The sequence below is a fragment of the Macaca thibetana genome, chromosome 11 (genome assembly GCF_024542745.1).
Source record: "Macaca thibetana thibetana isolate TM-01 chromosome 11, ASM2454274v1, whole genome shotgun sequence".
Taxonomy (NCBI): domain Eukaryota; kingdom Metazoa; phylum Chordata; class Mammalia; order Primates; family Cercopithecidae; genus Macaca; species Macaca thibetana.
In genome coordinates, this window is record NC_065588.1 from 60,947,286 (window position 1) to 60,974,282 (window position 26,997).

A 26,997-nucleotide genomic window follows, 5' to 3' on the forward strand; every position below is an offset into this window, starting at 1 on the left:
TCTTGGTCTCTTTTTTCCCTTCAGCTCACCTTGAGTTTCTTTATCTATAATTCCTGATAGAGATTCCCTAAATGAGAATAGTGCTGAAGACTAATAGTTAATCACATGTCTTCTTAGGGGGCAGAGGTAAAAAGGGCTGGGAAGGCAACTAAAAAAAGAGATCCAATTTCAGTGTTTACTCCTCTGAAACTCCTGCTTGCTGCAAAGTTTGGCATATGAAGGAGGACTCAGAATTCATTGAATGCCAGTGACAATAGGGAAAAAGACCTCAAAAAACAAAACAACAGCAATATAATAATAAATTCTACTCTCATTTCATACATTTAAACATTAAATGGTAACAGTAGTCATTAATATAGTTATAAAATCATAAAATAATATTTCCAGTATAATTTAAAATTCTGAATCCCCCCCCCCCCCCCCCCCCCCCCCCCCCCCCCCCCCCCCCCCCCCCCCCCCCCCCCCCCCCCCCCCCCCCCCCCCCCCCCCCCCCCCCCCCCCCCCCCCCCCCCCCCCCCCCCCCCCCCCCCCCCCCCCCCCCCCCCCCCCCCCCCCCCCCCCCCCCCCCCCCCCCCCCCCCCCCCCCCCCCCCCCCCCCCCCCCCCCCCCCCCCCCCCCCCCCCCCCCCCCCCCCCCCCCCCCCCCCCCCCCCCCCCCCCCCCCCCCCCCCCCCCCCCCCCCCCCCCCCCCCCCCCCCCCCCCCCCCCCCCCCCCCCCCCCCCCCCCCCCCCCCCCCCCCCCCCCCCCCCCCCCCCCCCCCCCCCCCCCCCCCCCCCCCCCCCCCCCCCCCCCCCCCCCCCCCCCCCCCCCCCCCCCCCCCCCCCCCCCCCCCCCCCCCCCCCCCCCCCCCCCCCCCCCCCCCCCCCCCCCCCCCCCCCCCCCCCCCCCCCCCCCCCCCCCCCCCCCCCCCCCCCCCCCCCCCCCCCCCCCCCCCCCCCCCACTAAGTGAAAAGTACAACTTCTGCTTATCTCATATTAACTCCAGTTTCAAAAAGGGCCCTTTTATTGCTGTGCTGGTGTCAAGGTACACCAGATTTCTACCTGTAGGGTCAGGCTCTATTATGAAAGTGCCTTGGAAAACAAAACTGTGCTAAACAAACACGAAACACCGCTGTTGTTCACCAGGTGTGTTGTTACTCCTTTTGGAAGTGTGGTCAAGTATTTAATAGCGTTTCACTAATATATATTCATCCATCATGAAAGCCAGACACTTTATGAAAAGTTCACTTTATTCTTTGTGAATGGACACATTATTTAGCCTCTCCGTGCCTAAGCTCCCTCAGCTGAAGAGTGAGAATAAAACCACACTTATCTGCTTTATTGGGTTAAAGTGAGGATTAAGTGGGATAATTCATGCAAATCTCTAAGAACAGTGCCTGACATACAAAAAGCGCTAAAACATGTTGCCAATTATTAACTTCACAAGCTCCAAGTTCTATTGAGGTCTGGTGTAAGATACATCTCTCACGGTCTCTTGTAAATTTTTGATTCTACCATCATCAAAACTAGCTCAATTAACGTATTAGTTCGGTCATCTCAAGAACATTTATTAAACACTCACTCTGGTTACATCTTGTATCAGGGAATTCGTTGATTTTAATCCAGTGTTTTGTTTTTCACTGGAGGAAATAAGTTCACAGCGTTATTAAGTCCTAAATATTTGCCAGGTGTTGAGAGTTTTAGAAAGCTTATTGTCAGAGACTAAACTAAGAAGGCTTTTGAAGGCGCTCAGATCAGGTGGGAAAGTGAGAAGGGCTGGTATTGTGTTCCAAGTATGTCAAGAAGGAGAGCTCCTGGCCTGGGCCTATTGATGGGCGTTTAGAACCCTCCCGGGCATTATTTCTAGCTGGGGGCTGAATAAGAGGCAAGAGTCACCCTCTTTTTGAGTTAAATCACGTGCTTAATTAAAAGTGAAGGTGGCGGCGGCTGCTGCGCCCTCCCCCTTCGGGCTGCTGGCTTCTTCTCGACGGCGTTCTGGCCACGTCCTGCGCCTTCTCGCGCACCGGAGAGCGCTCTGGGTAGAGGCCGGGCCCCGGCAGCAGGTGGCTCCAGGTAGCTCAGTGGCGTGGCCGTCTCCTCGTCCAGTCCGGAGCGGAGGGGAGGGGTTCAGGTCCGGGCTCTGGGGACGCCCGGGCACCTCGGGGATCCAGAGCCCGCTGGCGCCGCGCCCGGGAGGGCACCCCTAGCGAGGACGAGGCCGCGCCTCCTCCCGGAACTGGCCGGCGCCGCGAGGCGGGAGGAGCAGCGGGAGCCGGGTGGCCGCGCCTCGGGGACCATGGACGTCCTTCCCACCGGCGGGGGCCGCCCGGGGCTCCGGACGGAGCTGGAATTCCACGGCGGCGGTGGCGAGGCGAGGCTGGAGAGCCAAGAGGAAGAAGCGATTCCTGCAGCGCCCCCAGCCCCGCCCCTCCGGGGAGCGGCGGAGCCGCCGCGGGGCTCCCGGGACTCGTGGGACGGCGACGAGGACACGGAGCCCGGCGAAGCGCGCGGCGTCCTTACTAGCCGCACGGCGTCCCTGGTGAGCGGGCTGCTCAACGAGCTGTACAGCTGCACAGAGGAGGAGGAGGCGGCGGGCGGGGGCCGCGGGGCTGAGGGCCGTCGGCGGCGCCGCGACAGCCTCGACAGCTCCACCGAGGCCTCGGGCTCCGACGTGGTGCTGGGCTGCCGCAGCGGTGCCGGCGACTCCCGCGTGCTACAGGAGCTGCAGGAGCGACCTAGCCAGCGGCATCAGATGCTGTACCTGCGGCAGAAAGGTGAGGGCCGGGCGCAGCGGGGTGCGGGGGGCTTCCTGGAGCCGGACTGTCCTCGCCCTCTGCCCGCGCTCCAGCGCGCACCTGGGCTGCTCGGCAGAGCGCTCAGATACTGTCTCTTTGGATCTGACGCTGGTACCCACCGTGGCACAGATTTATGTCCACATTTAGTTCTTAAGTTCTCCGGAGTAATTGAATCAAGCATCAGTTGATGGAGTGGGCAGTTTCCCCGCTTTTCTCTCCTCCCATCTCCCCTCTCCCCGTGTGTTCGCGGAGGCCTCAGGGGAGAGGCAGCCCAGATTCTAATTTCACCTGAACAGCTGTTAGGACAGGGTTGGAGGTTCTGATACGTATACCCGACCTACCTAGAGGGCGCTGCCAGAATCGAGCCGAGTCCTAGGGGTGTTCTTTCCTTTTTTTTTTTTTTAAGTCCGCCTTCCCTGGTCACACCACTTAGATAGTGTTTAACTAGTGAGGCAGAATAATTCGATAATGCGGTTTCGAAGCAGAGCGTGTGAATTCTATTTCTGCCAGAACGTACGGTTCCAGGCAGCTCACTAGGATTTTTGTTTGTTTGTTTTCTTTTTTTCCTTCTCGGTGGCAGGTTAGTGGAGGGCCCTAGAGTGTTGAGGTTTATTACAGAATTTAACTGCTGGTAACCTTCAGTTGGCATGGAGAGGTCGGCCTGAGAAAAATGGCCTTGGCTTTCAGAGAGGCTAATTTGGTGTTTCTTTTGTTATGAGACTCTGATGCTCGTGCCTTCGTGTCGAGTCACACTTTTTTTTTTTTCATCTGGTCATAGTAGCTTGCCTTTCAGGCAGCAACACAGTTATTACAGGTGTGTTTTTTTGTATAGAAATATCAACACCTCCATTTACAAAATGAGGTGAGGTATGGAAAACAGATGTCGAGCCACCATAACATTTCTTGACAGTAACGTCTTTGTGCTAAGTTACCAGGGGAGGAAGACAAGACAGTCTCCCAGCTCCCACTGTAAAATTTGAAAAAAAAAAAAAAAAAAAAAAAAACTAGGAAAAGAATAAATCTGTCTGCTTTCTCAGACCTACGTAAACAGCTTTTAGCTTCCTCTTTTGACTTCCTAGTGAAGATTTTTTTTTTTTCCCAGCTGATTGTTACAAATGGCTTCCAGGTTCCTCCCCCTGCCTGGGACTTTAGCTGTAGCTGTGCCATTTCATTTTATAGAATTATTTGGTTGTTCTCAGAGTGTCTGTGTATGCCACAAGTCCCATAGGGCAATAGTTCTTTCAGACTCCAACAGAATCAGTTTTGAAGAATTATGATTTATCTTTTTACAAGATTTTACATTTTTCATCACCGAGGGAATTCTGGGAATTAGTAATTTCCTTTTTGAAGAGGAAAATTGGCAAGCTAAAGTTTAAAGAAGTAGTAACGGTACAGCTAACTATGCAAGTGGATTTCGTATGAATGGCCACACAACTAATCATCCACAAGCCCTATAATAGTTCGTTTTGCCTGTTTCAGTCTTATTGCATGGCTAGTTGCCTGTTAAACCTTTCTTCCCTTGTAGTCAACCCTATTAAGATAAACAAAATGCCGTATCATAATAGTCCTATATACACATATGCGTGCTTACGTGTGCACACATACACACACACACCCCCTCTCCCCTTTATTGATAACATCATTCGTGTGCTAAGATTAAAGTATCAGGTGATGATATAGCTGTCTGTGTAAACAATGCTGCTTTTTAGGTTATTTGATCTTTTTCTCAGGTTCAAAAAATATTCCCCTCAATATAACTACTCTGCATTCAGTAAGAATCTCATACAATACTGATAGCCTGTGTATTGTCTCCTGTCACTGCTAGGGATTTTGCTGTAGCACTTATTTAGCTATATATTTAACATGTGTAGGTCCTTTAGGTGAGGCACCAGAATGGTTTCTCAGGACATCTGGACTCTCTTCAGTATTTCCATGGTTAAGGGGATGAATTTTGGAGTCAGACTCCTGGGTTGATATCCGGCCACAGTTCCTTACCAGCTGTGTGACCTTGGACAAGCTATTTAACCTCTCTGTGTCTCATTTTTCTTATAAATAGGGATAATAATAATACCTCAGAGGGCTGTGGTGAGAATTACATAAGTTAGAGTGTGTGACGTGCTCAACAGATGTTAGATACAACTTTTTATCATATACCCTGGAATTCCTTAGGACACTGAGCACAGGCTGTGAGTTGACAATGTCTTTATTTTTCCTGTTAACACCGTGTAAGAGGCTGTGGCTGATGCCATGGAGCATTCGAAGATGAAAGAGACCTGTTTTCATCCCCAGGAGGCTTCTATATCAGCAGATATTGCTATAAAATACATTTTCACCCTCATCTCTGGAAAAATTTTCCCATATTGAACAATAAATGTAATTCAGAGAATTGGAGTTGTAGGCACCTTAGGGATCACTGGAAATGAGATAATGTAAGAACCCTTTTTTAGAGGAAAAGTATAATTTAAATGTTTTGTGATTATCCTACCACTTTTATTTCTAGAAGGAAAATATTGATTTGGTTCTTTGTTATTTTGTTTTGTTTTGTTTTTGTTTTGACAGAGTTTTGCTCTTGTTGTCCAGGCTGGAGTGCAATGGCAAGATCTTGGCTCACTGCAACTTTCTCCTGGTTTCAAGTGATGCTCGTGCCTCAGCCTCCCAAGTACCTGGGATTACAGGCATGTGCCACCATGCCTGGCTAATTTTGTATTTTTAGTAGAGACGGGGTTTCACTATGTTGGTGAGGCTGGTCTCAAACTCCTGACCTCAGGGGATCTGCCTGCCTCGGCCCTCCGAAGTGCTGGGATTACAGGCGTGAGCCACTGTGCCCGGCCCAAAATATTGAAATATTCAAAGAAAAATATTTCTTCTATCTGAAGGCATCTAGGAATGAAGAGCCTCTGGTCGCCTCTTGTAGGCTTTTTCTCATATTTAGTCATATTTTCATTTAACTTAAATGTTCTCTTTTCTTTCTTTTTTTTTTTTTGAGACAGAGTTTCGCTCTTTTTGCCCAGGCTGGAGTGCAATGGTGCGATCTCGGCTCACCGCAACCTCCGCCTCCCGGGTTCAAGCGATTCTCCTGCCTCAGCCTCCCGAGTAGCTGGGATTACAGGCATGTGCCACCACCCCGGCTAATTTTGTATTTTTAGTAGAGACAGGGTTTCTCCATGTTGGTCAGGCTGGTCTTGAACTCCCGACCTCAGGTGATCCACCTGCCTCGGCCTCCCAAAGTGCTGGGATTACAAGCGTGAGCCACCGCGCCCGGCAAATGTTCTCTTTTCATTATTTCCTACAATGTTTAAAATTAGGGGGAGAGGAAGAACTAGCCTTTGCCTTCTTCATGGTCATTCCTTATTCTTACTTAAAGCGTTATTTATATTAGTGTTTATAAAGACCATTCCCATTTGTTTCTCAGCATAATCTTTATGCTAGGCATAATTTGAGACTTGGAGCACACTTCCTTGCCTAAAATCACTCAGAGTTGGCTGATCCAAAAGCAATCCTTTTTAACTCAAGGCCAAATGCCTTTCCATGGTGAGGTCAGGTTTGAGAGCCCTGCATTTCTTTGTTACAGACCCCAAAAGTTGACTTTGACTTCTAGAGTACATTTCTACTTTTGAGCATTTCTTTTCTTCCCTTCTGATTCTCTTTAGTTTGTCCAAATCCCTTTAAAAACGAGTAGATCCAAACCCCACAGAGAACCTCTAATGAGGGGCTAGCTAAGGTTAAGTTGAGTGGGAGACTTCACCTGCCTACCAGATCTTGCTCTAGTGACTAATGATATCAAATGTGACCAAAAGAAACCTCCTCCCACATTGTAATGATCATTTATATAAAGACAGTAGACAATTCTGGTTCCCAAATTTGTTTTTACCTGTAGGAAAACTGCTGTTAAGGGGAGGGAGAGCATTAGGACAAACACCTAATGCATGCGGAGCTTAAAACCTAGATGATGGGTTGATGGGTGCAGCAAACCACCATGGCACGTGTATACCTATGTAACAAACCTGCACACTCTGCACATGTATCCTGGAACTTAAAATAAAGTAAAAAAAACCCTGCTGTTGGGAATATTAATTTTATGAATGTAGAATTATTATAATTTATCTGTTTAAAGGAAATTTATTTTCTACCGTATCTGAAAAATTGCTGAGGCTCTAAGATGAAATATTGTACCTCTAAGACGAAATGTTTTTAGGCAATTGGAAGACTGGATATTTAAAACAAAACCAGTATTGCCACATTCATCTACTTTACAAAATGTGGTAAAATTATTTACTTTTAGCTCATCATTTATAAACATAGATGAGTACTTTAAAGACTTTTTTGAGATGGAGTTTCACTCTTGTTGCCGAGGCTGGAGTGCAATGGCATGATCTCGGCTCACTGCAACCTCCTCCTCCTGGGTTCAAGCAATTCTCCTGCCTCAGCCTCCCGAGTAGCTGGTGTCATACGTGTCCGTGTGAAGAGACCACCAAACAGGCTTTGTGTGAGCGACATAGCTGTTTATTTCACCTGGGTGCAGGCGGGCTGAGTCCGAAAAGAGAGTCAGCGAAGGGAGATAAAGGTGGGGCCGTTTATAGGATTTGGGTGGGTAAAGGAAAATTACAGTCAAACGGGGGTTGTTCTCTGGCGGGCAGGAGTAGGGGTCACAAGGTGCTCAGTGGGGGAGCTTTTTGAGCCAGGATGAGCCAGGAAAAGGAATGTCACAAGATAATGTCATCGCTTAAGGCAGGGACCTGCCATTTTCACTTCTTTTGTGGTGGAATGTCATGGTTAAGGCGAGGCAGGGCATTTGCACTTCTTTTGTGGTTCTTCAGATACGTATATGTGCGAGTCACGGGATACAATGGCTTGGCTTGGGCTCAGAGGCCTGACATTCCTGCTTTCTTACATTAATGAGAAAAATAAAACAAAATAGTGTGAAGTGTTGGGGCGGCGAAAATTTTTGGGGGGTGGTATGGAGAGAGAATAGGCGATGTTTCTCAGGGCTGCTTCAAGCGGGATTAGGGGCGGTGTGGGAACCTAGAGTGGGAGAGATTAAGCTGAAGGAAGATTTTGTGGTAGGGGGTGATATTGTGAGGTTGTTAGAAGAAGCATTTGTTGTATAGAACGATTGGTGATGGTCTGGATGTGGTTTTGTATGAATTGAAAAACTAAATGGAAGATGCAAGGTCTGAATAAGAGGAGGAGAGAAAACAGGTATTAAAGGACTAAGAATTGGGAGGACCTAGGACATCTAATTAGAGAGTGCTGAAGGAGTCTCAGCATAGCCTTGCTAGCAAAGATTATTTACTTTAAGAGGGAATTTAGAGTGGCGGTTTGGGATAGCACTAGGAGATATCAGCTGTGATGGCTTGGAGAAACAGTGTAAACTAGCAGTGTAAACACAAGCAGGGCATTTATGAGTAGTTGAGAATGGTGAATAGGAGTATGACTAGACAGAAGACAGTAGGAATGACAAGTTTTTTGGGGTGCAGTCCAAGTTGGTCTGGTGTCTGGAATGAGACTGGGACTTAATAAAAAGGAGTGTCCACACAGGAGCTCAAATGGGCTGTAGCATTCCGAGGACAGGCCTGAATTCTGAGAAAGGAAAGTAGTAAAAGTATTGTCTAGTCCCTTTTGAAGTTGGTGACTGAGCTTGGTGAGGTGTATTTTTAAAAGACCATTAGTCCACTCTACCTTTCCTGAAGATTGAGGATGGTGAAGGATATAAAGGTTTCACTGAATACCAAGAGCCTGAGAAACTTCTTGGGTGATTTGACTAGTAAAGGCTGGTCTGGTATCAGACTGTGTAGTGGTGGGAAGGCCAAACCAAGGAATTATGTCTGACAGAAGGGAAGAAATGACTGCGGTGGCCTTCTCAGACCCTGTGGGAAAGGCCTCTACCCATCCAGTGAAAGTATCTACCCAGACTAAGAGATATTTTAGTTTTCTGACTCGGGGCATGTGAGTAAAGTCAATTTGCCAGTCCTGGGCAGGGGCAAATCCCCGAGCTTGATGTGTAGGGAAGGGAGGGGGCCTGACAATCCCTGAGGGGTAGTAGAATAGCAGATGGAACACTGAGAAGTGATCTCCTTGAGGACAGATTTCTATGATGGAAAGGAAATGAGAGGTTCTAAGAGACTGGCTAGCGGCTTGTAACCTAGATGGAAGAGGTTATGAAATGATGACAGAATAGAACGGGCCTGTGAGGCTGGAAGGAGATAATTTCCTTGGTCTAAGAACCATTTGCCTTGTGTGGGAAGAGATTGATAGGTGGAAGTTTCAGTGGGGGAGTAGGTGGGAGTAGAAGTTGGAAGCTAGCCGCTTTTTTAGCTAACTTATCAGCATAAGCATTGTCCTGAGTGATGGGACCTGATGCCTTTTGATGGCTGCTTTTTTAGCTACCTTATCAGCATAAGTGTTGTCTTGAGCAAAGATTGGGGGAAGAAAATAGATTTTGGAAGTTATGAGAACTGTAGAGAGTTGAGCATAGTTTGTGATTTTTAGGGCCTCTAACAGTATTAAAGCGGTGGCAGCCGCTGCGCGCAGACATGAAGGCTAGGCTAAAACAGTAAGGTCGTTTGGACAGAAAGGCTACAGGACACAGTCCCGGCTCTTGTGTAAGAATTCTGACTGCACTAACCATGCCTAGGAAGGAAAGGAGTTGTTGTTTTGTAGAAGGGATTGGGGTTTGGGAGATTAGCCGGACACGATCAGCAGGGAGAGTAAGTGTGTATTTATGAGAATTATGTCGAGATAGGTAACAGATGAGGAAGAAATTTGGGCTTGACTGAAGTAATGGGGGCTGTCCGTGAAGCCTTGTGGCAGTACAAGGTAATTTGCTGAGCCCAGGTAATTTGCTGAGCCTGATGGGTGTCAGGGTCAGTCCACGTGAAAGCAAAGAGAGGCTGGGACGAGGGGTGCAAAGGAATAGTAAAGAAAGTATGTTTGAGATCCAGAACAGAATACTGGGTTGTGGAGGGAGGTATTGAGGATAGGAGAGGATATGGGTTTGGCACCACGGGGTGGATAGGCAGGACAATTTGGTTGATAAGGCGCAGATCCTGAACTAACCTGTAAGCCTTGTCTGGTTTTAGGACAGGTAAAATGGGGGAATTGTAAGGGGAGTTTACAGGCTTTAAAAGGCCATGCTATAACAGGCTAGTGATAACAGGCTTTAATCCTTTTAAAGTGTGCTGTGGGATGGGATATTGGTGTTGAGTGGGGTAAGGGTGATTAGGTTTTAATGAGATGGTAAGGGGTGCATGATCAGTCACCAAGGAGGGAGTAGAGGTATCCTATACTTGTGGGTTAAGGTGGGGGGATACGAGGGGAGGATGTGAAGGAGGCTTTGAACTGGGGGAAAAGGCAGCAATGAGGTGTGGCTGTAGCCTAGGAATAGTCAGGGAAGCAGATAATTTAGTTAAAATGTCTTGACCTAATAAGGGAGCTGGGCAGGTGGAGATAACTTAAAAGGAATGCATAAAAGATTGTTGTCCAAATTGGCACCAGAGTTGGGGAGTTTTAAGAGCTGTTTAGAAGCCTGGCCGTCAATACCCACAACAGTTATGGAGGCAAGTGACACAGGCCCTTGAAAAGAGGGTAATGTGGAGTGAGTAACCTCTGTATTGATTAAGAAGGGGACGGACTTACCCTCCACTGTACGAGTTACCCAAAGCGTCTGTGATGGTCCAGGAGGCTTCTGAGGCGATGGGGCAGCGTCAGTCTTCAGCTGCTAAGCCGAGAAGGTCTGGAAAGGAGTCAGAGAGCCTTGGGCCGGAGTTCCAGGGGCTCTGGGAGTGGCTGCCAGGCGAGTTGAACAGTCTGATTTCCACTGGGGTCCCACACAGATGGGACACGGCTTAGGAGGAATCCCGGGCTGCGGGCATTCCTTGGCCCAGTGGCCAGATTTCCGGCACTTGTAGCAAGCTCCTGGGGGAGGAGGTTCTGGAGGAACCCCTGGCAGCTGCGGTTTAGGTGTTTGGAGTTGTGTGCTGGAGATATGGCTGGGGTTTGTCTCACAGTGAAGCAAGGAATTGCAACTCAGAAATAAGTTGCTACTTGGCTGCCTTTATTCTATTATTGTACACCTTGAAGGCGACATTCATAAGTCGTGTGGTGGGGTTTGAGGGCCGGAATATAATTTTTGGAGCGCTATTTAATGTTGGGAGCAGATTGGGTAATAAAATAAAATGCATATTAAGAATAAGACAGCCTTGTGACCTTTCCGGGTCTAGGGCTAAAAAGCGTCTCAGGGTTGCTGCTAAACAGGCCATGAACTGGGCTAATTTTTTCATATTTGATGAAAAAGAGCCTAAATGCTAACTGATTTGGGAGAGGTCGGATAAAGAAAAAGGAACGTTAACCTTGAGTATGCCTTTAGCTCTAGCCACTTTTTAAAGAGGAAATTGCTGGGCAGGTGTCGGAGGGCTAGTTGAGGAACGAAACTGTAAGCCAGACCAGGTGTGAGGAGGGGAGGTGATAAAAGGATTATAGGGTGGGGGAGCAGAGACTGAGGAAAAGTTGGGACCTAGCTGGGCCTGGTGAGGAGGGGAGAGGTCAGGCATGTGCTACCACGCCCAGCTAATTTTGTATTTTTAGTAGAGATGGGGTTTCTCCATGTTGGTCAGGCTGGTCTCCAACTCCTGACCTCAAGTAATCTGCCCACCTTGGCCTCCCAAAGTGCTGGAATTACAGGTGTGAGCCACTGCGCCTAGCCTTTAAAGACTTTTTTTTTTTTTTTAAATCAGCTGTTAGGTTTATTATTAATGTTACAGACTAAAGAAGATTCTTTTCTAACAAGCTTACCATCTGAACACTTCAGTGGTACAAAATACACACGCCAGTTTTCAGGCAATGAAAGGTAAGTTTGCAGCCAGAACTAGATATGGTAAAAGCAGGAGTCTTTGCTTACATGTTACAGATAGGCTTAAGGATAAATTTACCTTACTGTATCTGTTTCATGGACAGGGCAGATAAATGAGTGACATATTTGATCAGTATGCCCTAGCTGAATACATGTACATGTAATCTTGAGTGAAAACCTAGAATTAGTTGGTTTAAATGGATGTTCTATTTATCTTTGGACTAATATCACATTGGAATTTGTATTCCTCTCAAGGTATTAATCGTTATTCTTATTTTTCTTTACTGATAGACACTAATGAACTGAAGGCGATCCTTCGAGAGCTAAAGTACAGAATTGGCATCCAGTCGGCCAAGTTACTTCGGCATCTGAAGCAGAAAGATAGGCTTCTGCATAAAGTGCAGAGGAACTGTGATATTGTGACTGCCTGCTTGCAGGCTGTGTCACAGAAGAGAAGTAAGTATTGGAATAGTGTTACTTCTTTTGCCACATGCGACTAGAATGTTAGGAAAGCTGAGCCAACAGTCTGTGTTTTTGAATATATTGAAAACTTTTAAATGCAAGCTTATACCCTCAGAACTAAGAACAAGGAACAACTCAGACAGCTTCCTATTTTTCAGTTAAAATGTATACTTCATGTCTAATGTTACAACCTTAGATTGATTATTCTAGATTTGAGGTAGTACTTTGATAATATTTTTACCTCATGCTGAATAATGATTAAAATTTTATTTTATTTATTTATTTTTTGAGACAGAGTCTCGCTCCATCGCCCAGGCTGGAGTGCAGTGGCGCGATCTTGGCTCACTGCAAACTCTGCCTCCCGGGTTCAAGCAATTCTCCTGTCTAAGCTTCCCGAGTAGCTGGAACTACAGGTGCCCACCACCAGGCCTGGCTAATTTCTGTATTTTTAGTAGAGATGGGGTTTCACCTTGTTGGTCAGGCTGGTCAGGCTGGTCTCGAACTCCTGACCTCAGGTGATTCACCCTTGGCCTCCCAAAGTGCTAGGATTACAAGCGTGAGCCCCTGTGCCCAGACAAATTTTTATTTTTAAAACAGCATCACTGGCTGGGTGCGGTGGCTCACGCCTATAATCCCAGCACTTTGGGAGGCTGAGGCTGGTGGATCACCTGAGATCAGGTGTTTGAGACCAGCCTGGCTAACATGGTGAAACCTCATCTCTACTAAAAATTAGCTGGGCATGGTGGCTGGCACCTGTAGTCCCAGCTACTCAGGAGATTGAGGCAGGAGAATCGCTTGAACCCGGGAAGCAGAGGTTGCAGTGAACCGAGATCACACCATTGCATTCCAGCCTGGCGACAACAGTGAAACTCCATCTCAAAATAAAAATAAAAATAAATAAATAAAACAGCATCACACAGACATAGCCTAAAAGGCATGTCCTTGTTCTCTTATTCTGTGTGTTGCTACAGTAAGTGAATTAAATAATTGATTTAAATAAATAGATTCTTGTAACAGGACCTTAACAACTTGCTCTGAAATCTGAAGATGGCAAAATATTTTAGCAAATGTAACCTATTTCTTGCATAATCATAACTAAGAACTGTGTGGGAGCTGTGTGGTTTGTTAATCAATTAAAAATAAATTGCTAAATTGCTGATCCATATTAAATACTAGGTATAAAACCTCGTGAATTAATTTAAAAATTCTCCATGCAATAGCCTTATGTTTTATTCTGCTAATATTTACCTATTTTTGTTTTGCATTCTTTATTAACATGCAGCATGGCAGAACAGTATGCTAAGGTATGGTAAATATAGGCACAATGATGTTTTTGATAAAATGCCTGACAGCTTTTCAGGCGATTGTGGAAGTTGCCTTTTGTTGCTCTTTTACTCTGTCACATTTTATATGTAAATTGACACGTGCTAGAGTGCTTTTTTTTCATAATTGCAAATTAAGATGTGTTTGTTTTCATGAAAAAATTTTTGGGGTTTGATTAGTTTCTGGTAATAAAATTAATCGCTTAAATTTCATTCTTATGTTTATTATTAAAAATCCTGTATTTTCTTGCTTCTATTATATTTCTGTTTGTTATCCCTAAAGTATTATTTATGCTGTTTATTAAAGAAGGTTTTACCTAATGGATATTAACAGATTGCTGCAGGCCAGGCGTGGTGGCTCACGCCTATAATCCCAGCACTTTGGGAGGCCGAGGTGGACAGATAACCTGAGGTTAGGAGTTCGAGACCAGCCTCGCCAACATGGTGAAATCCCATCTCTACTAAAAATATAAAAATTAGCTGGGTGTGGTGACACATCTGTAATCCCAGCTACTCCTGCCTGAGGCAGGAGAATCACTTGAACCCGGGAGGCAGGGGTTGCAGTGAGGCAAGATTGTGCTACTGTACTCCAGCCTGGGCAACAGAGTGAGGCTCTGTCTCAAAAAAAAAAAAAAAAAAAAAAGAGTGCTGCTTGATTATCGTAATATCACTATGGTTCATACCAAACAGGAATGCGATTGAGTAGACTGACTTTGAATAGGCTTTTCTCCAGAGTCAAGCACTTGTCTGACATAGCTAGAGAAGGGTGTGTGTGTGTGTGATTTGTGTGTAGCTATTGAAAGTTGGCGTGTATTATAAGTATTTGATAGTTTTCCATTAATTCTGATTGATTTACACGTCAAGTTAAAAAATGTTTTCCCCTTCTATTATGAGATACCTTGGTTTTGAGTTTTCTCCTTTCAACTATGTTTATATCCTACTCATTATTATTGTTTGTAGCAGCAGCTAAAAGCACAGAATGGTAAATGCATGGGTTTTTGATGTGTGGGAAAGTATAAGGGAGGGTGGAGCAAGTTCAGGAGACAGAGAGGAATGTCAGGCTAGTGCAGGGCCACAGATTGGTGGATTCTATTTGGTAGTTACTAGGGACTGATCATCATTTGGAATTTAAATTTGCTTGATTTATAGAAGGGCTGGCATTTATGTTATTTTAGAAAAACGTGCCCACAAGCTCTCAGCGTAATTCACGAATTTGTCAATGCATCCTTCCTATGTATTTTAGAGTTTGTCTCTTTAATTACAGCCAGGGTTTTGCATTTCAGAGAATACAGGGCTGTCTGGCACCTTTCTCTGAGAGTTCAATTCTCTCTTTGCTAATAAGACCCTATTTAATGGAACAGAATGTTTTTTGGTAAGAAATAACTGCATTAGAATTATTACTCTCATCATAGGACACTGTATCTTGATTTTTGACACTGTCAAAATTGTCAAAAATTTGACTAAAATTTGACTGTCAAAAATTTGACTACATGGTTATTTACCTATCTTAAAATGCCAGAGGTTAGATGTTTCATGACTAAATCCCTGATTCCAGTAGTTGCATGTTTTGCCTCTTTCCTCAAAGTCAACTAATTCTAAAGAATTGAGATTTTTTAAAAAGTCGAGATTTCACTATCACACTGAATAACATATTGAGTTTCTTGTATTTAGTATGCAGAAGTTCAGATAATCCCCATTTTGGCCTCCACATAGATTTGATGTTTATAATTCTTTGCATAAGTGACTTTTCCCCTTCTTCTTTTTATTCTTCTTCTTTTTTTTTTTTTTTTGGAGACAGTCTCATTCTGTCGCCCAGGCCCAGGAGTACAGTGCTGCAGTCTTGGCTCACTGCAACCTCTGCTTCCCGGGTTCAAGTGATCCTCTTACCTCATCCTCCCAAGTAGCTGGGACTTAAGTGGGTGCCAGCATGCCCGGCTAATTTTTGTATTTTTTGTAGAGACACAGTTTCACCATGTTACCCAGGCTGGTCTTGAACTCCTGGGCTCAAGCAATCTGCCCTCCATGGCCTCCCAAAATGCTGGGATTACAGGTTTGAGCCACCTCACCTGACAGGTTTTTCTCCTTCTATAATATGCTATAGAATAGAAACTATTTTATTGTTTTATTAAATTGGGTTATTTCTTGTTAATACACAAAAGGGACTATAGTAATTTTGAAATAAGAGTCAAAAGTAAATATAAATTATGAACCAAAATGGCTCGATCATTTTTATTTCTAACACAAATGATATAGCTACTTACATTTTATGGTTTCCTACACCAAGCCTTACAGTAGTATCTCCTTGTTTTAAAACTGGACTGGGAATAAGAAAGACAAGATCAATATTGTGTTATAGAAGAGCATACTTTTTCCACCCCTGTTGTCATGCACGTCCATGTGAAGAGACCACCAAACAGGCTTTGTGTGAGCAACATGGCTGTTTATTTCACCTGGGTGCAGGTGGGCTCAGTCCAAAAAGAGTAAAATGGGGGAATTGTAAGGGGAGTTTACAGCTTTAAAAGGCCATGCTATAGCAGGCGAGTGATAACAGGCTTTAATCCTTTTAAAGCGTACTGTGGGATGGGATATTGGTGTTGAGTGGGGTAAGGTTGATTAGGTTTTAATGAGATGGTAAGGGGTGCATGATCAGTCACCAAAGAGGGAATAAAGGTATCATATACTTGCGGGTTAAGGTGGGGGGATACGAGGGGAGGATGTGAAGGAGGCATTGAACTGGGGGAGAAGGCAGCAATGAGGTGTGGCTGTAGCCTAGGAATAGTCAGGGAAGCAGATAATTTAGTTAAAATGTCTTGACCTAATAAGGGAGCTGGGCAGGTGGGGATAACTAAAAAAGAATGCATAAAAGAATGTTTCCCAAGTTGGCACTAGAGTTGGGAATTTTAAGAGGTTTAGAAGCCTGGCTGTCAATACCCACAACAGTTATGGAGGCAAGGGAAACAGGCCCTTGAAAAGAAGGTAATGTGGAGTGGTAGCCTCCGTATTGATTAAGACGGGGACGGACTTACCCTCCACTGTAAGAGGGTCTGTGATGGTCCAGGAGGCTTCCGAGAAGATGTGGCAGCGTCGATCGTCAGCCGCTAAGCGGAGAAGGTCTGGAAAGGAGTCAGAGAGCCTTGGGCCAGAGCTCCAGGGGCTCTAGGAGTGGCTGCCAGGTGAGTTGAACAGTCCGATTTCCATTGGGGTCCCGCACAGGTGGGACACGGCTTAGGAGGAATTCCGGGCTGCGGGCATTCCTTGGCCCAGTGGCCAGATTTCCAGCACTTGTAGCAAGTTCCTGGGGGAGGAGGTTCTGGAGGAACCCCTGGCAGCTGCGGTTCAGGCATTTGGAGTTGTGTGCTGGAGATATGGCTGGGGTTTGTCATAGTGGAGGCAAGGAATTGCAACTCAGAAATAAGTTGCTACTTGGCTGCCTTTATTCTATTATTGTACACCTTGAAGGCGATGTTCATTAAGTCGTGTTGTGGGGTTTGAGGGCCGGAATTTAATTTTTGGAGCTTTATTTAATGTCGGGAGCAGATTGGGTAATAAAATAAAATGCATATTAAGAATAAGACAGCCTTGTGACCTTTCCGGGTCTAGGGCTAAAAAGCGTCTCAGGGTTGCTGCTAAACAGGCCATGAACTGGGCTAATTTTTTCATATTTGATGAAAAAGAGCCTAAATGCTAACTGATTTGGGAGAGGATAAAGAAAAAGGAACGTTAACCTTGAGTATGCCTTTAGCTCTAGCCACTTTTTTAAGAGGAAATTGCTGGGCAAAGGGCTAGTCGAGGAACGAGGAACGAAACTGTAAGCTGGACAGGGTGTGAGGAGGGGAGGTGATAAAAGGATGATAGGGTGGGGGAGCAGAGACTGAGGAAAAATTGGGACCTAGCTCGGCCCCGCGAGAGGGGAGAGGTCAGATGGGTCTCTAGAAAGGAAGATTAGAAAGACTCCGCGACGCCTGGGGTTGGGACTGAGGGGACAGGCGGGAGGGAAAGAAGGAAGATCTTTCTGGGACGAGTTGCATTGGGAACAGAGACTAGGGAGGGACAAATGTGTAAAAGAACGCCTGGATGGCAGGCACCTCAGACCATTTGCCCATTTTACGACATGAATTATTTAGATCTTGTAAGACAGAAAAATCTAAAGCGCCTGTTTTCTGGCTGTTTAGAGCCATTGTCAAGTTTGTATTGGGGCCAAGTGTGTTGCAGAAGATGATAAGGCGTTTAGGTTTTAAGTCAGGTGTGAATTGAAGAGGTTTTAAGTTCTTGAGAACACAGGCTAAGGGAGAAGAAGGAGGAATGGAGGGTGGAAGGTTGCCCATAGTGAAGGAGGCAAGCCCAGATAAAAGAGAGTAGAGACACAGAGAGGAGTTCGGGGGTTCTTGCCCTCCAGAAAAGTGGGAAAGGGGTCGGTGCACGGAACTAAGTTATTGGAGCGCAAAAATAAGAGATTGGGGCTCAAAAATAAGAGGGGGTGTAAAAAGAGGTTGGGGTTCTTGTCCCTCCCCCAATAGAGCAGAGAAGGGGTAGAAACAGGGAGAGAAGGGGTCAGGGTTCTTGCCCCTCCCCCAGAAAACCAGAGAAGGGGTAGAGACAGGGAGGGTAGGGGTTGGGGTGCTTGCCCCTCCCCCAGAAAAGCGGGAGTTGCCACTTAGGGTGAAGGACCAAGGCAGGTGTCCCTGCAGCGTGGTCAGACACCTCTAAAACATGGGTGAGTAATCAGAGAGGTGGTCCCTGCAATGATTAAACACCAAGGGAAGGCTGCCTTCCCCAGTCTGTGACCGGTGCCGGCGTTTTGGGTCCACGGATAAAACGTGTCTCCTTTGTCTCTACCAGAAAATGAAAGGAATTGAAATGAAGAGAAGGGAGAGATTGAAAGGTGGTGCCAAGATTGAAAGGAGAAAGAGGTCGAGGGATAGTGAGAGAGGTTGGAGAAGAGAGTCAAAAGAGGCCGCTTACCTGATTTAAAATTGATGAGATGTTCCCTGGGCTGGTTGGTCTGAGGACCAGAGGTCATAGGTGGATCTTTCTCACAGAGCAAAGAGCAGGAGGACAGGGGATTGATCTCCCAAGGGAGGTCCCCTGATCCGAGTCACGGCACCAAAATGTCATGCGCATCCTTGTGAAGAGACCACCAAACAGGCTTTGTGTGAGCAACATGGCTGTTTATTTCACCTGGGTGCAGGTGGGCTGAGTCCGAAAAGAGTCAGCCAAGGGAGATAAGGATGGGGCCGTTTTATAGGATTTGGGTAGGTAAAGGAAAATTACAGTCAAAGGGGGGTTGTTCTGTAGTGGGAAGGAGTGGGGGTCACAAGGTGCTCAGTGGGGGAGCTTTTTGAGCCAGGATGAGCCAGGAAAAGGAATTTCACAAGATAATATCATCGCTTTAGGCAAGGACGGGCCATTTTCACTTCTTTCGTGGTAGAATGTCATCAGTTAAGGCGAGGCAGGGCATTTGCACTTCTTTTGTGATTCTTCAGTTACTTCAGGCCATCTGGGCGTATACGTGCAAGTCACAGGGGATGCGATGGCTTGACTTGGGCTCAGAGGCCTGACACCTATATTTAACCATTTATCTAAGGATAACCATGGTATAAACAATTTAATACTAAAAATTGGTGATAAGAGTAGCAGCAGCTGTTACCATTCATTGAGTACACACTTTTTGCCAAACTTGCTTTTATTTCTCATAGCAACTCCAAAATGGTATGTAGCTCTAGGCATTGTTTATTAGGAAATTGATTCAGAAAGGTTAAGTAATTTGGCAAGCATCACACAGCTGGTAAGTGTTTGAGATGGGATCTGAAGATAGGTATCTCAAAAGTCCACACTTTCCGTTATAAACTGTGACATAAGAGGGTTCTACTTTTTCTTGGCAATTAGATAACTGTAATGTTATTGGAATACAACTGAGCAAGAAAAAATTTATAACATGAGTTATAAATACAGAGTTTCTGGTTTATTAGAATGTGCAGCTTTAGCATAGTTTGCATATGAAATCAGTACTTTATCTTTCCTGGGCCAAATGGATTATTGAACAAATGTAGCTTGGTGTGCAGGAAAATACACCTAAAAGCTTCAAGGCACAATTAGAAGAATGCAAAGAGTATTTGGTCAGGATTTCTACCCAAGAGAATTGAAGACATATGTCCCCACAAAAACTTGTTGATTTTGATGTTAGGATTTTTAAGTGGTTTGCTTAACCTGTTTCTCATGAAAGCAGAAGGAAGGTCATATTAATTATTAGCATTGTATAGTTTTGCTATTTCCTGCATTGGTATAGTAAACGTTTAAGTTATGCTGGTTGAATTTGTGAAATAGTTTTACAGATCAAGTGATAAAATCTAGCTGTCACTTGAAAACTGAAAAAAAAAACATGAACAAAATGTGAATATATGCAGAAATATTATCTTTATTTTAGCTTTGCTGATAAATATAAAAATTTTAGACAGCTTATAGTCTAATTTTGTTAATCTGTCCACTCTCACATCCTGATAATAATGTGATTAACTCTTACTATGATAAATACCTAAAATGCCTGGTAGAGACTGATGATTTGTGAAATAGGTGAGTAATCTTTTTCTTTTCATAATGAGTGTCTTCTCTTCATTAATACCTTGTCCTCTGTGGCAGGAAAAGAATTTGTGTGGTCCCGAGTTTGATGGCACTGAAACTCAACATTTTCCACTAAAAAACAATTCTCTTTGTAAAATTATAAAAATAATCTACCCAACCGGCATTTTGAGTCCTAGATTTTTTTTTTTTTTTTTTTTTTTTTTTGAGACGGAGTCTCGCTCTGTCACCCAGGCTGGAGTGCTGTAGCCGGATCTCAGCTCACGGCAAGCTCCGCCTCCCGGGTTCACGCCATTCTCCTGCCTCAGCCTCCTGAGTAGCTGGGACTACAGGCGCCCGCCACCTCACCCGGCTAGTTTTTTTTTTTTTTTTTTTTGTATTTTTTAGTAGAGACAGGGTTTCACCGTGTTAGCCAGGATGGTCTCGATCTCCTGACCTCGTGATCTGCCCGTCTCGGCCTCCCAAAGTGCTGGGATTACAGGCTTGAGCCACCGCGCCCGGCCGAGTCCTAGATTTCTACGCAAGAGAATTGAAGACATATGTTCCCATAAAAACTTGTACAAAAATGTTCATAGCAGCATTGTTCATAATAGCCAAAAAGTAGAAACAATTCAAATGTCTATCAATGGATGAATGGATATATCAAATGTGATTATTATTCATATAATTGAATATTATTCAGCCATAAAAGAATGAAGTATTGACTCATGATACATCATAAACCTTGAAAACATTATTCTAAGTGAAAGAAGCCAGACACAAAAATTACCATATTGTATGATTCCATTTGGCAAATATGTAGAGACAAAAAGTAGATTAGTGGTTGCTAGAGGCTGGGGGTGGGGGAATGGGCAATGACTACTAATGGAATGGGTTTCTTATTGGTGTGGTGAAAATGTTCTGGAATTAGATAGTGGTGATGGTTGTACAATTTTATGGCATGTGAATTATATAAAATATGATAAAGTGTTAAAAATGTAATACACCCATGGAAACTTTGGAAAATACAGAAATGTTAAAGGAAGAGAAAAAATTATTTTTAAAAGACAGTCCCTTAGAATATTGAAGTGGTGGGGTTTTTTTTGTTTTTTGTTGTTGTTGTTGTTTTTTTTTTTTTTTGAGACAGGGTCTTGCTGTGTCACCCAGGCTGGAATGCAATGGTGTGATCACAGTTCATTGCAACCTCTGCCTCCTGGGCTCAAGTGATCCTCCCACAGCCTCCTGAGTAGTTGGGACTACAGGTGTGTGCCACTACACCTGGCTAATTTGTGTGTGTGTGTGTGTGTGTGTGTATATTATATATATATATATATTTTTTATTTTTTATAGATATGGAGGCATGGAGGGGGTGATGGGGGAAGGTCTCGCGATGCTGCTCAGGCTGGTCTTAGATTCCTGGGCTCAAGGGATCCTCCTGCCTCGGCCTCCCAAAGTGCTGGGATTACAAGGTGTAAGCTAACATACTTGGCCTGTAAGAAGGTTTTAAATTATCGATCCAGCTTTTAAAATAACTACAGGATTATTTGTATCTTGTGTTTCTTCTTGCATCATCCCTGGTGTATTATATATAATTTGCCATAACTTTTCTTATTTGCAGGCATAAAATTATTAAGAATATTTTGGGTGATCCTTTAGTTTTTCAAGATGTTAAAACAATTTCACTGATTTTAAACAGGAATTCACTTACTACTTAAAATATCTTTTGTTATAGAATGTATCATAAACAAGAGAATGTAATACATATATGTATTTTTTAAAGAATAAGTGAACAAAGGTGTATACGTGTGGATATTCACCGGTCAGGGTTGAGTAACAAGTATCACTGGCATGTTGAAAGCTCCCTGTGTGCTCCTTCCTGGTTGAAATCTCTCTCCCCCACATTTGTGTTAACCATTACCTTGCTTTTCTTTATACTTTCTCCACTTCCTGTATAGGTTCCTAAGCAATATATGGTTCTGGAAAATAAAGTAGCAAGCACAAGCCTTGTTATGTAGGGAAAGGGTAATGTTGCTCTCTTAGATAAAACCTTTCAGAAGATAAACTGTGCTATCTCTGGGTCCCAACCTGGTTTTAGTTCCCTTCTGGAGAAGTCAAAGGGCAAGGTTATAAATGAACCATGTGACTTCCGCCAGGCTATGCTTTAGGCTAGTATTTATTTATTTATTTATTTATGAGATGGAATCTTGCTCTGTTGCCCAGGCTGGAGTGCAGTGGTGCGATCTTGGTTCACTGCAACCTCTGTCTCCCGGGTTCAAGCGATTCTTCTGCTTCAGCCTCCCCAAGTAGCAGGGATTACAGGTGTGTGCCACCACGCCCAGCTTTTTTTTTTTTTTTTTGTATCTTTAGTAGAGATGGGGTTTCACCATGTTGACCGGGGTGGTCTTGAACGCCTGACCTCAAATGATGCGCCTGCCTTGGCCTCCCAAAGTGCTGGAATTACAGACATGAGGTACGCCTAGGCTAGTTATTGAATAATCAACTAGGTTGGGGGAGAGGCTTGCTTTTTATTTTTTATTCAAAGCTCACCATGGCCTTTCCATGCTCTCCTCTCCATTCCCACAGAAGTATTGTGCTTTGGCCTACTTCTAGGAGCAGGAGCAAGGCCATAGTGAGCTTTAAATAAAAAATAAGAGCAAGCCTGCTGGGTGTGGGGTCTCACACCTGTAATCCTATTACTTTGGGAGGCTGAAGCAGGAGGATTGCTTGAGCTTTCGAGTAGAAGACCAGCCTAGGCAACATAGTAAGATCTCATCACTACAAAAAATAAACAAAAATGCACTGGGCGTTGTGGCATGCATCTGTAGTCCCAGCTGCTCGGGAGGCTGAGGCATGATAATTGTGTGAGCCTGGGAAGCAGAGGTTGCAGTGAGCTGAGATTGTGCCGCTACCCTCCAGCCTGGGTGACAGAGTGACACCCTGACTCAGTAAAATAAAAAATAAAAATAGGCTGGGCGCAGTGGCTCACATCTGTAATCCCAGCACTTTGGGAGGCTGAGGCAGGAGGATCATGAAGTCAGGAGTTTGAGACCATCCTGGCCAACATGATGAAACCTCATCTCTACCAAAAATACAAAAAAAAAAAAAAAAAAAAAAAAAAAAAAAAAAAAGCTGGAAGTGGTGGCACGTACCTGTAATCCCAGCTACTCCGGAGGCTGAGGCAGGAGAATTGCTTAAAATCTGGGAGGCGGAGGTTGCAGTAAGCCAAGATTGCACCACTGCACTCCAGCCTGGGCGACAGAGCAAGACTCCATCTCTAAAAAACAAAAACACAAACAAACAAAAACCACAAGTACAGATGAAAATATGGGCGAGATCTCCTGGGCATTCTGTCCTTAAGTTAGAAAGATGGTCCGGCAGCAGGAAGCCTCTTGTGTTGACTTCCCTCACACGACTGTTGATACTGTTGATTGAGCCACGCAGCTCCACTCCCGACTGGCTGGCTCCATCTGCCTGCATTGCCATCCTGGGTACCTCATTGTGGAGGCTTTCTTTGTCTCTCCTGTGTTGGATCTCTTGTATCCTGGATCTTATATTTCTTTCTTGATTATTCTTTTTATTTTGTTTCCCATATCCCCTTGAGAGAGAGGGCTTGTGAAGTAAATTTTTGGTAACTCTGCACGGGTGAAAATGTCAAATGTCTTGATTCTGTATAGGCGCTTTGATCGACTATTCCATACTTGCTTTATTGCCTTCTCACTTGTCTTGTTGCTCTTGAGAAGGCTGAAGCTTTTCTGATGCCCGATCCTTTATCCGAGACTGTTTATTTTTTTCCCCTTTGGCTTGTGGAATATTCTCCTTGTTCTTGGTGTTCCTGAAATACAGTGATCATGTTGCTTCGAGTGGGCCTGTTTTCACTCAGGTCATTGTCACTGGGCCTAGACAGGCTCTTTCAATCAGGCAACTTTTGTCATTCAGTTCTGGACATTTTCTCTGAATTATTTCTTTGTTGTTTTTTCTCCCTCCTTTTTCTTTTTTCTTTTTCCTTTTTCTGGAGTTCTATTGTTTGGCTGTTGGAACTTATAGACTAGTTCTGTAATCTTTCTTTCTTTCTTTTTCTTTCTTTCTTTCTTTCTTTCTTTCTTTCTTTCTTTCTTTTCTTTCTTTCGTTCTCTTTCTTTCTTTCGACAGGGTCTCATCTGTTGCCCATGTTGGAGTGCAGTGGCACAATCATGGCTCACTGCAGCCTTGACCTCCTGGGGCTCAGGTGATCCTCCCACGTCAGCCTCCTGAGTAGCTGGGACCACAGGTGCACACTACCACACCTGGCTACTTTTTGATTTTTTGTAGAGATGGGATTTCAACCATGTTGCCCAGGCTGGTCTCAAACTCCTTGTCTCAATCAAGTGATCCCCCTATCTTGGCCTCCCAAAGTGCCAGGATTACAGGTGTGAGCCACTGCACCTGGCTGTAACGTTTTCTCTCTTTCTCGCTTCCCAACTCCTTGTTCTTTTTGATTTATTTTCTTGGAGATTACCTCAACTTTATTTTCCAGTCCTGTTATTGAGAAATCTTTTTGGGTTGCTGTTTGAATGTTTCTTTTATATGGTATCCTGTTCTTGTTTCATAGATGCAATATACTTTCTTACTGCTCTAAGGATATTATGATAGAGACTAAAACAGACAAACAGAAAACAATTTGGAAGAGATAAGATTATACAGGGAGGAAAGAAACTTTCAAAACTGTATTATATTTAGAAGATTTCCTTAGATGTCTGGTATTCCTTGGCTGTCTGCTCATAATTAGGTGTGGGAGTGTAAACGCTGACTTGAACTCTGGGCTCCCTGGCAGGGCTTATTGACTTTGAGCTTCATTGAAGTGCCATCTGGATGGTCCCTTTGCTGTGGAACCCCTCAGGTCAGTATCTTCAAGTCTTTCTTCTGGGCTGGTCAGATTCTTCAAGGAAGAGTCTTCTGATCTCCTGCTTGAAGAGTGAAGGTCTGGCTCCTGGTATTTTGGGAGCCGAGGTGGGTGAAGAGACCTGGGAGTCTCTGCATTCAGTATGCATATGGCCATTGAGTCCCTGTTTTAGGTAAGGTACTCACCCTCCAAGGACTCTGTTATCACTGTCTTCAAAAATAAGACTCAAACTTTTGCAGGGGTGGGAAAGGGGTAGTTGCCAACCTTATGAAGAGAGGAACGAGGGATCCAACCATTTCTCAACAACCTTCTCCCCATATTCCTTGTCAAGCCTTCTGGGGAACTGGTTGCCAATCCCCAAGTCTCTTGTGGACTATGTGGTATAACATAAGTTGGATTTCAGCTTTCCTGTTAGTTTGGGATTTGGCTTTCTAGGATCCTCTGTCAATTTATGTTTGCTTGCTTTTCCAGCTTCAAAAATTCATTGCTATTCTCCATGCTCCTTTTTTTCCCCCTCACTCTGGTCCTTGTGGGTTATGATTTAAAAATTATCTTTACAGCCGGGCGCGGTGGCTCACGCCTGTAATCCCAGCACTTTGGGAGGCCGAGGCGGGCGGATCACGAGGTCAGGAGATCGAGACCATCCTGGCTAACACGGTGAAACCCCGTCTCTACTAAAAATACAAAAAATTAGCCGGGTGTGTTGGCGGGCGCCTGTAGTCCTAGCTTCTTGGGAGGCTGAGGCAGGAGAATGGCGTGAACCCGGGAGGTGGAGCTTGCAGTGAGCTGAGATCGCGCCACTGCACTCCAGCCTGAGCGACAGAGCAATACTCCGTCTCAAAAAAAAAAAAAAAAAAAAAAAAAAAAAAATTATCTTTACAATATTTTTAGTGTGGTTTTGGTGGGAACCAAAATTAGATGCATTTTTTTTTTCAATCTTCTGTCTTACCCGAGATGTGCTTTTTCCTTTTTCATAAGCTCATTTCTTTTGAGAGACGAAAAGCAGTTATTCAGATTAGGGTAGATTTGCCTTAAATTTGGAATTTGCCTGCAAAATTGTGAATTTTTATACATTTGTTAATATTGATAACCATGTTAGGTATGTTTTTGATATATAATTAGCAGCCTGGTCTACCCTGAAATAACTTAGAACATGACTAGATGAAAGAAACTGATTGAGCTTGCATACAGCATATTTTAGCAACAGTTTCCCCTGATTTTCTTTAAGCTCTTTAGCATCTTAAAGTTAAGAGTTGTTTTTTTTTTTCGTTTTGTCATAATTTACTTGTGTTTCTTATGACTTCATTATAAAGGGGTTGATTTGTAGGAAAAAAATCTGAATCTTAGTCATGGTGATTGAGAGCTACTACAAATTTTTAAAAAATGGTCTCCATTTACCTACCTACAGGCTTTGGCTGAGCAAAGGGAAACTTGGAAAAGGTGAACTTTGCTGAAACTCACTCAGCTGGTTAATGACTCAGGAGTTTTTTGTTTGTTTTCTCTTGTCAGTTATGGCAAGAGAAAACTATATATACAGCCAGCAGGGGGAGCTCTTTCTCTTAAGCTTTCATGAGAGAAGTATTATACTATTTATGTTCTCTGTATTGCTACAAGGGTAAGACAGCCTATAAGACTAAAAGTGATACAACATAAGATAGACACCATATGAAAGAAATACAGGGAAACTTTGTTGGAACTACTATATATATGTATTGTGACCACTTTTGTATTTAGTTATGAGAGAATACTTCTAGAAGTGGGGATATTTTGTCATTTATAGTTTAAAAAGGGGCATTTACATTAAACCATTTTTATAGGCTATCAAGAGTATTATTCATTTAACAGATATTCTGTGTTTACTATTTCCCACACATGATTGTAGGTGCTGGGAATACAGTAACAAGTAACATATCAAGATTAAGACCTCACAATTTGAAGTTCTTTTATATGAAGTGTAAATACAAGCCTAAAAGAAATACTTTTCCCCTGAAAGAATTGATTCTTTAATTTGGTAGGACAGTCAACTGCATTTTTCCTATGTCAGATCTTTAATCAACAGCAAAATAAATATAAGATGATAATATAACTTATACTGAATGCTTACTTTTAGGAATTTCACACAAATCTTCAAATACCATTGTCTTCTGCAAAAAAAAA

At 44.2% G+C, this 26,997-nt stretch overlaps 1 protein-coding gene across 2 annotated transcripts in view; it reads left to right on the plus strand.

Moving 5' to 3' along the window:
- Window positions 1-2,275: 2,275 nt before the first annotated feature.
- The window catches only part of TBC1D30 (TBC1 domain family member 30), a 107,655-nt gene continuing 82,933 nt past the window's right edge, over window positions 2,276-26,997 (plus strand). Inside the window, exons 1-2 of one of the 2 annotated variants that reach the window (XM_050748608.1) lie at window positions 2,276-2,753; window positions 11,914-12,078. In XM_050748608.1, the coding sequence (XP_050604565.1) occupies window positions 2,276-2,753; window positions 11,914-12,078 (643 nt within the window). The remainder of the gene's footprint in view (window positions 2,754-11,913; window positions 12,079-26,997) is intronic. The other variant, XM_050748610.1, reaches the window with a different exon arrangement.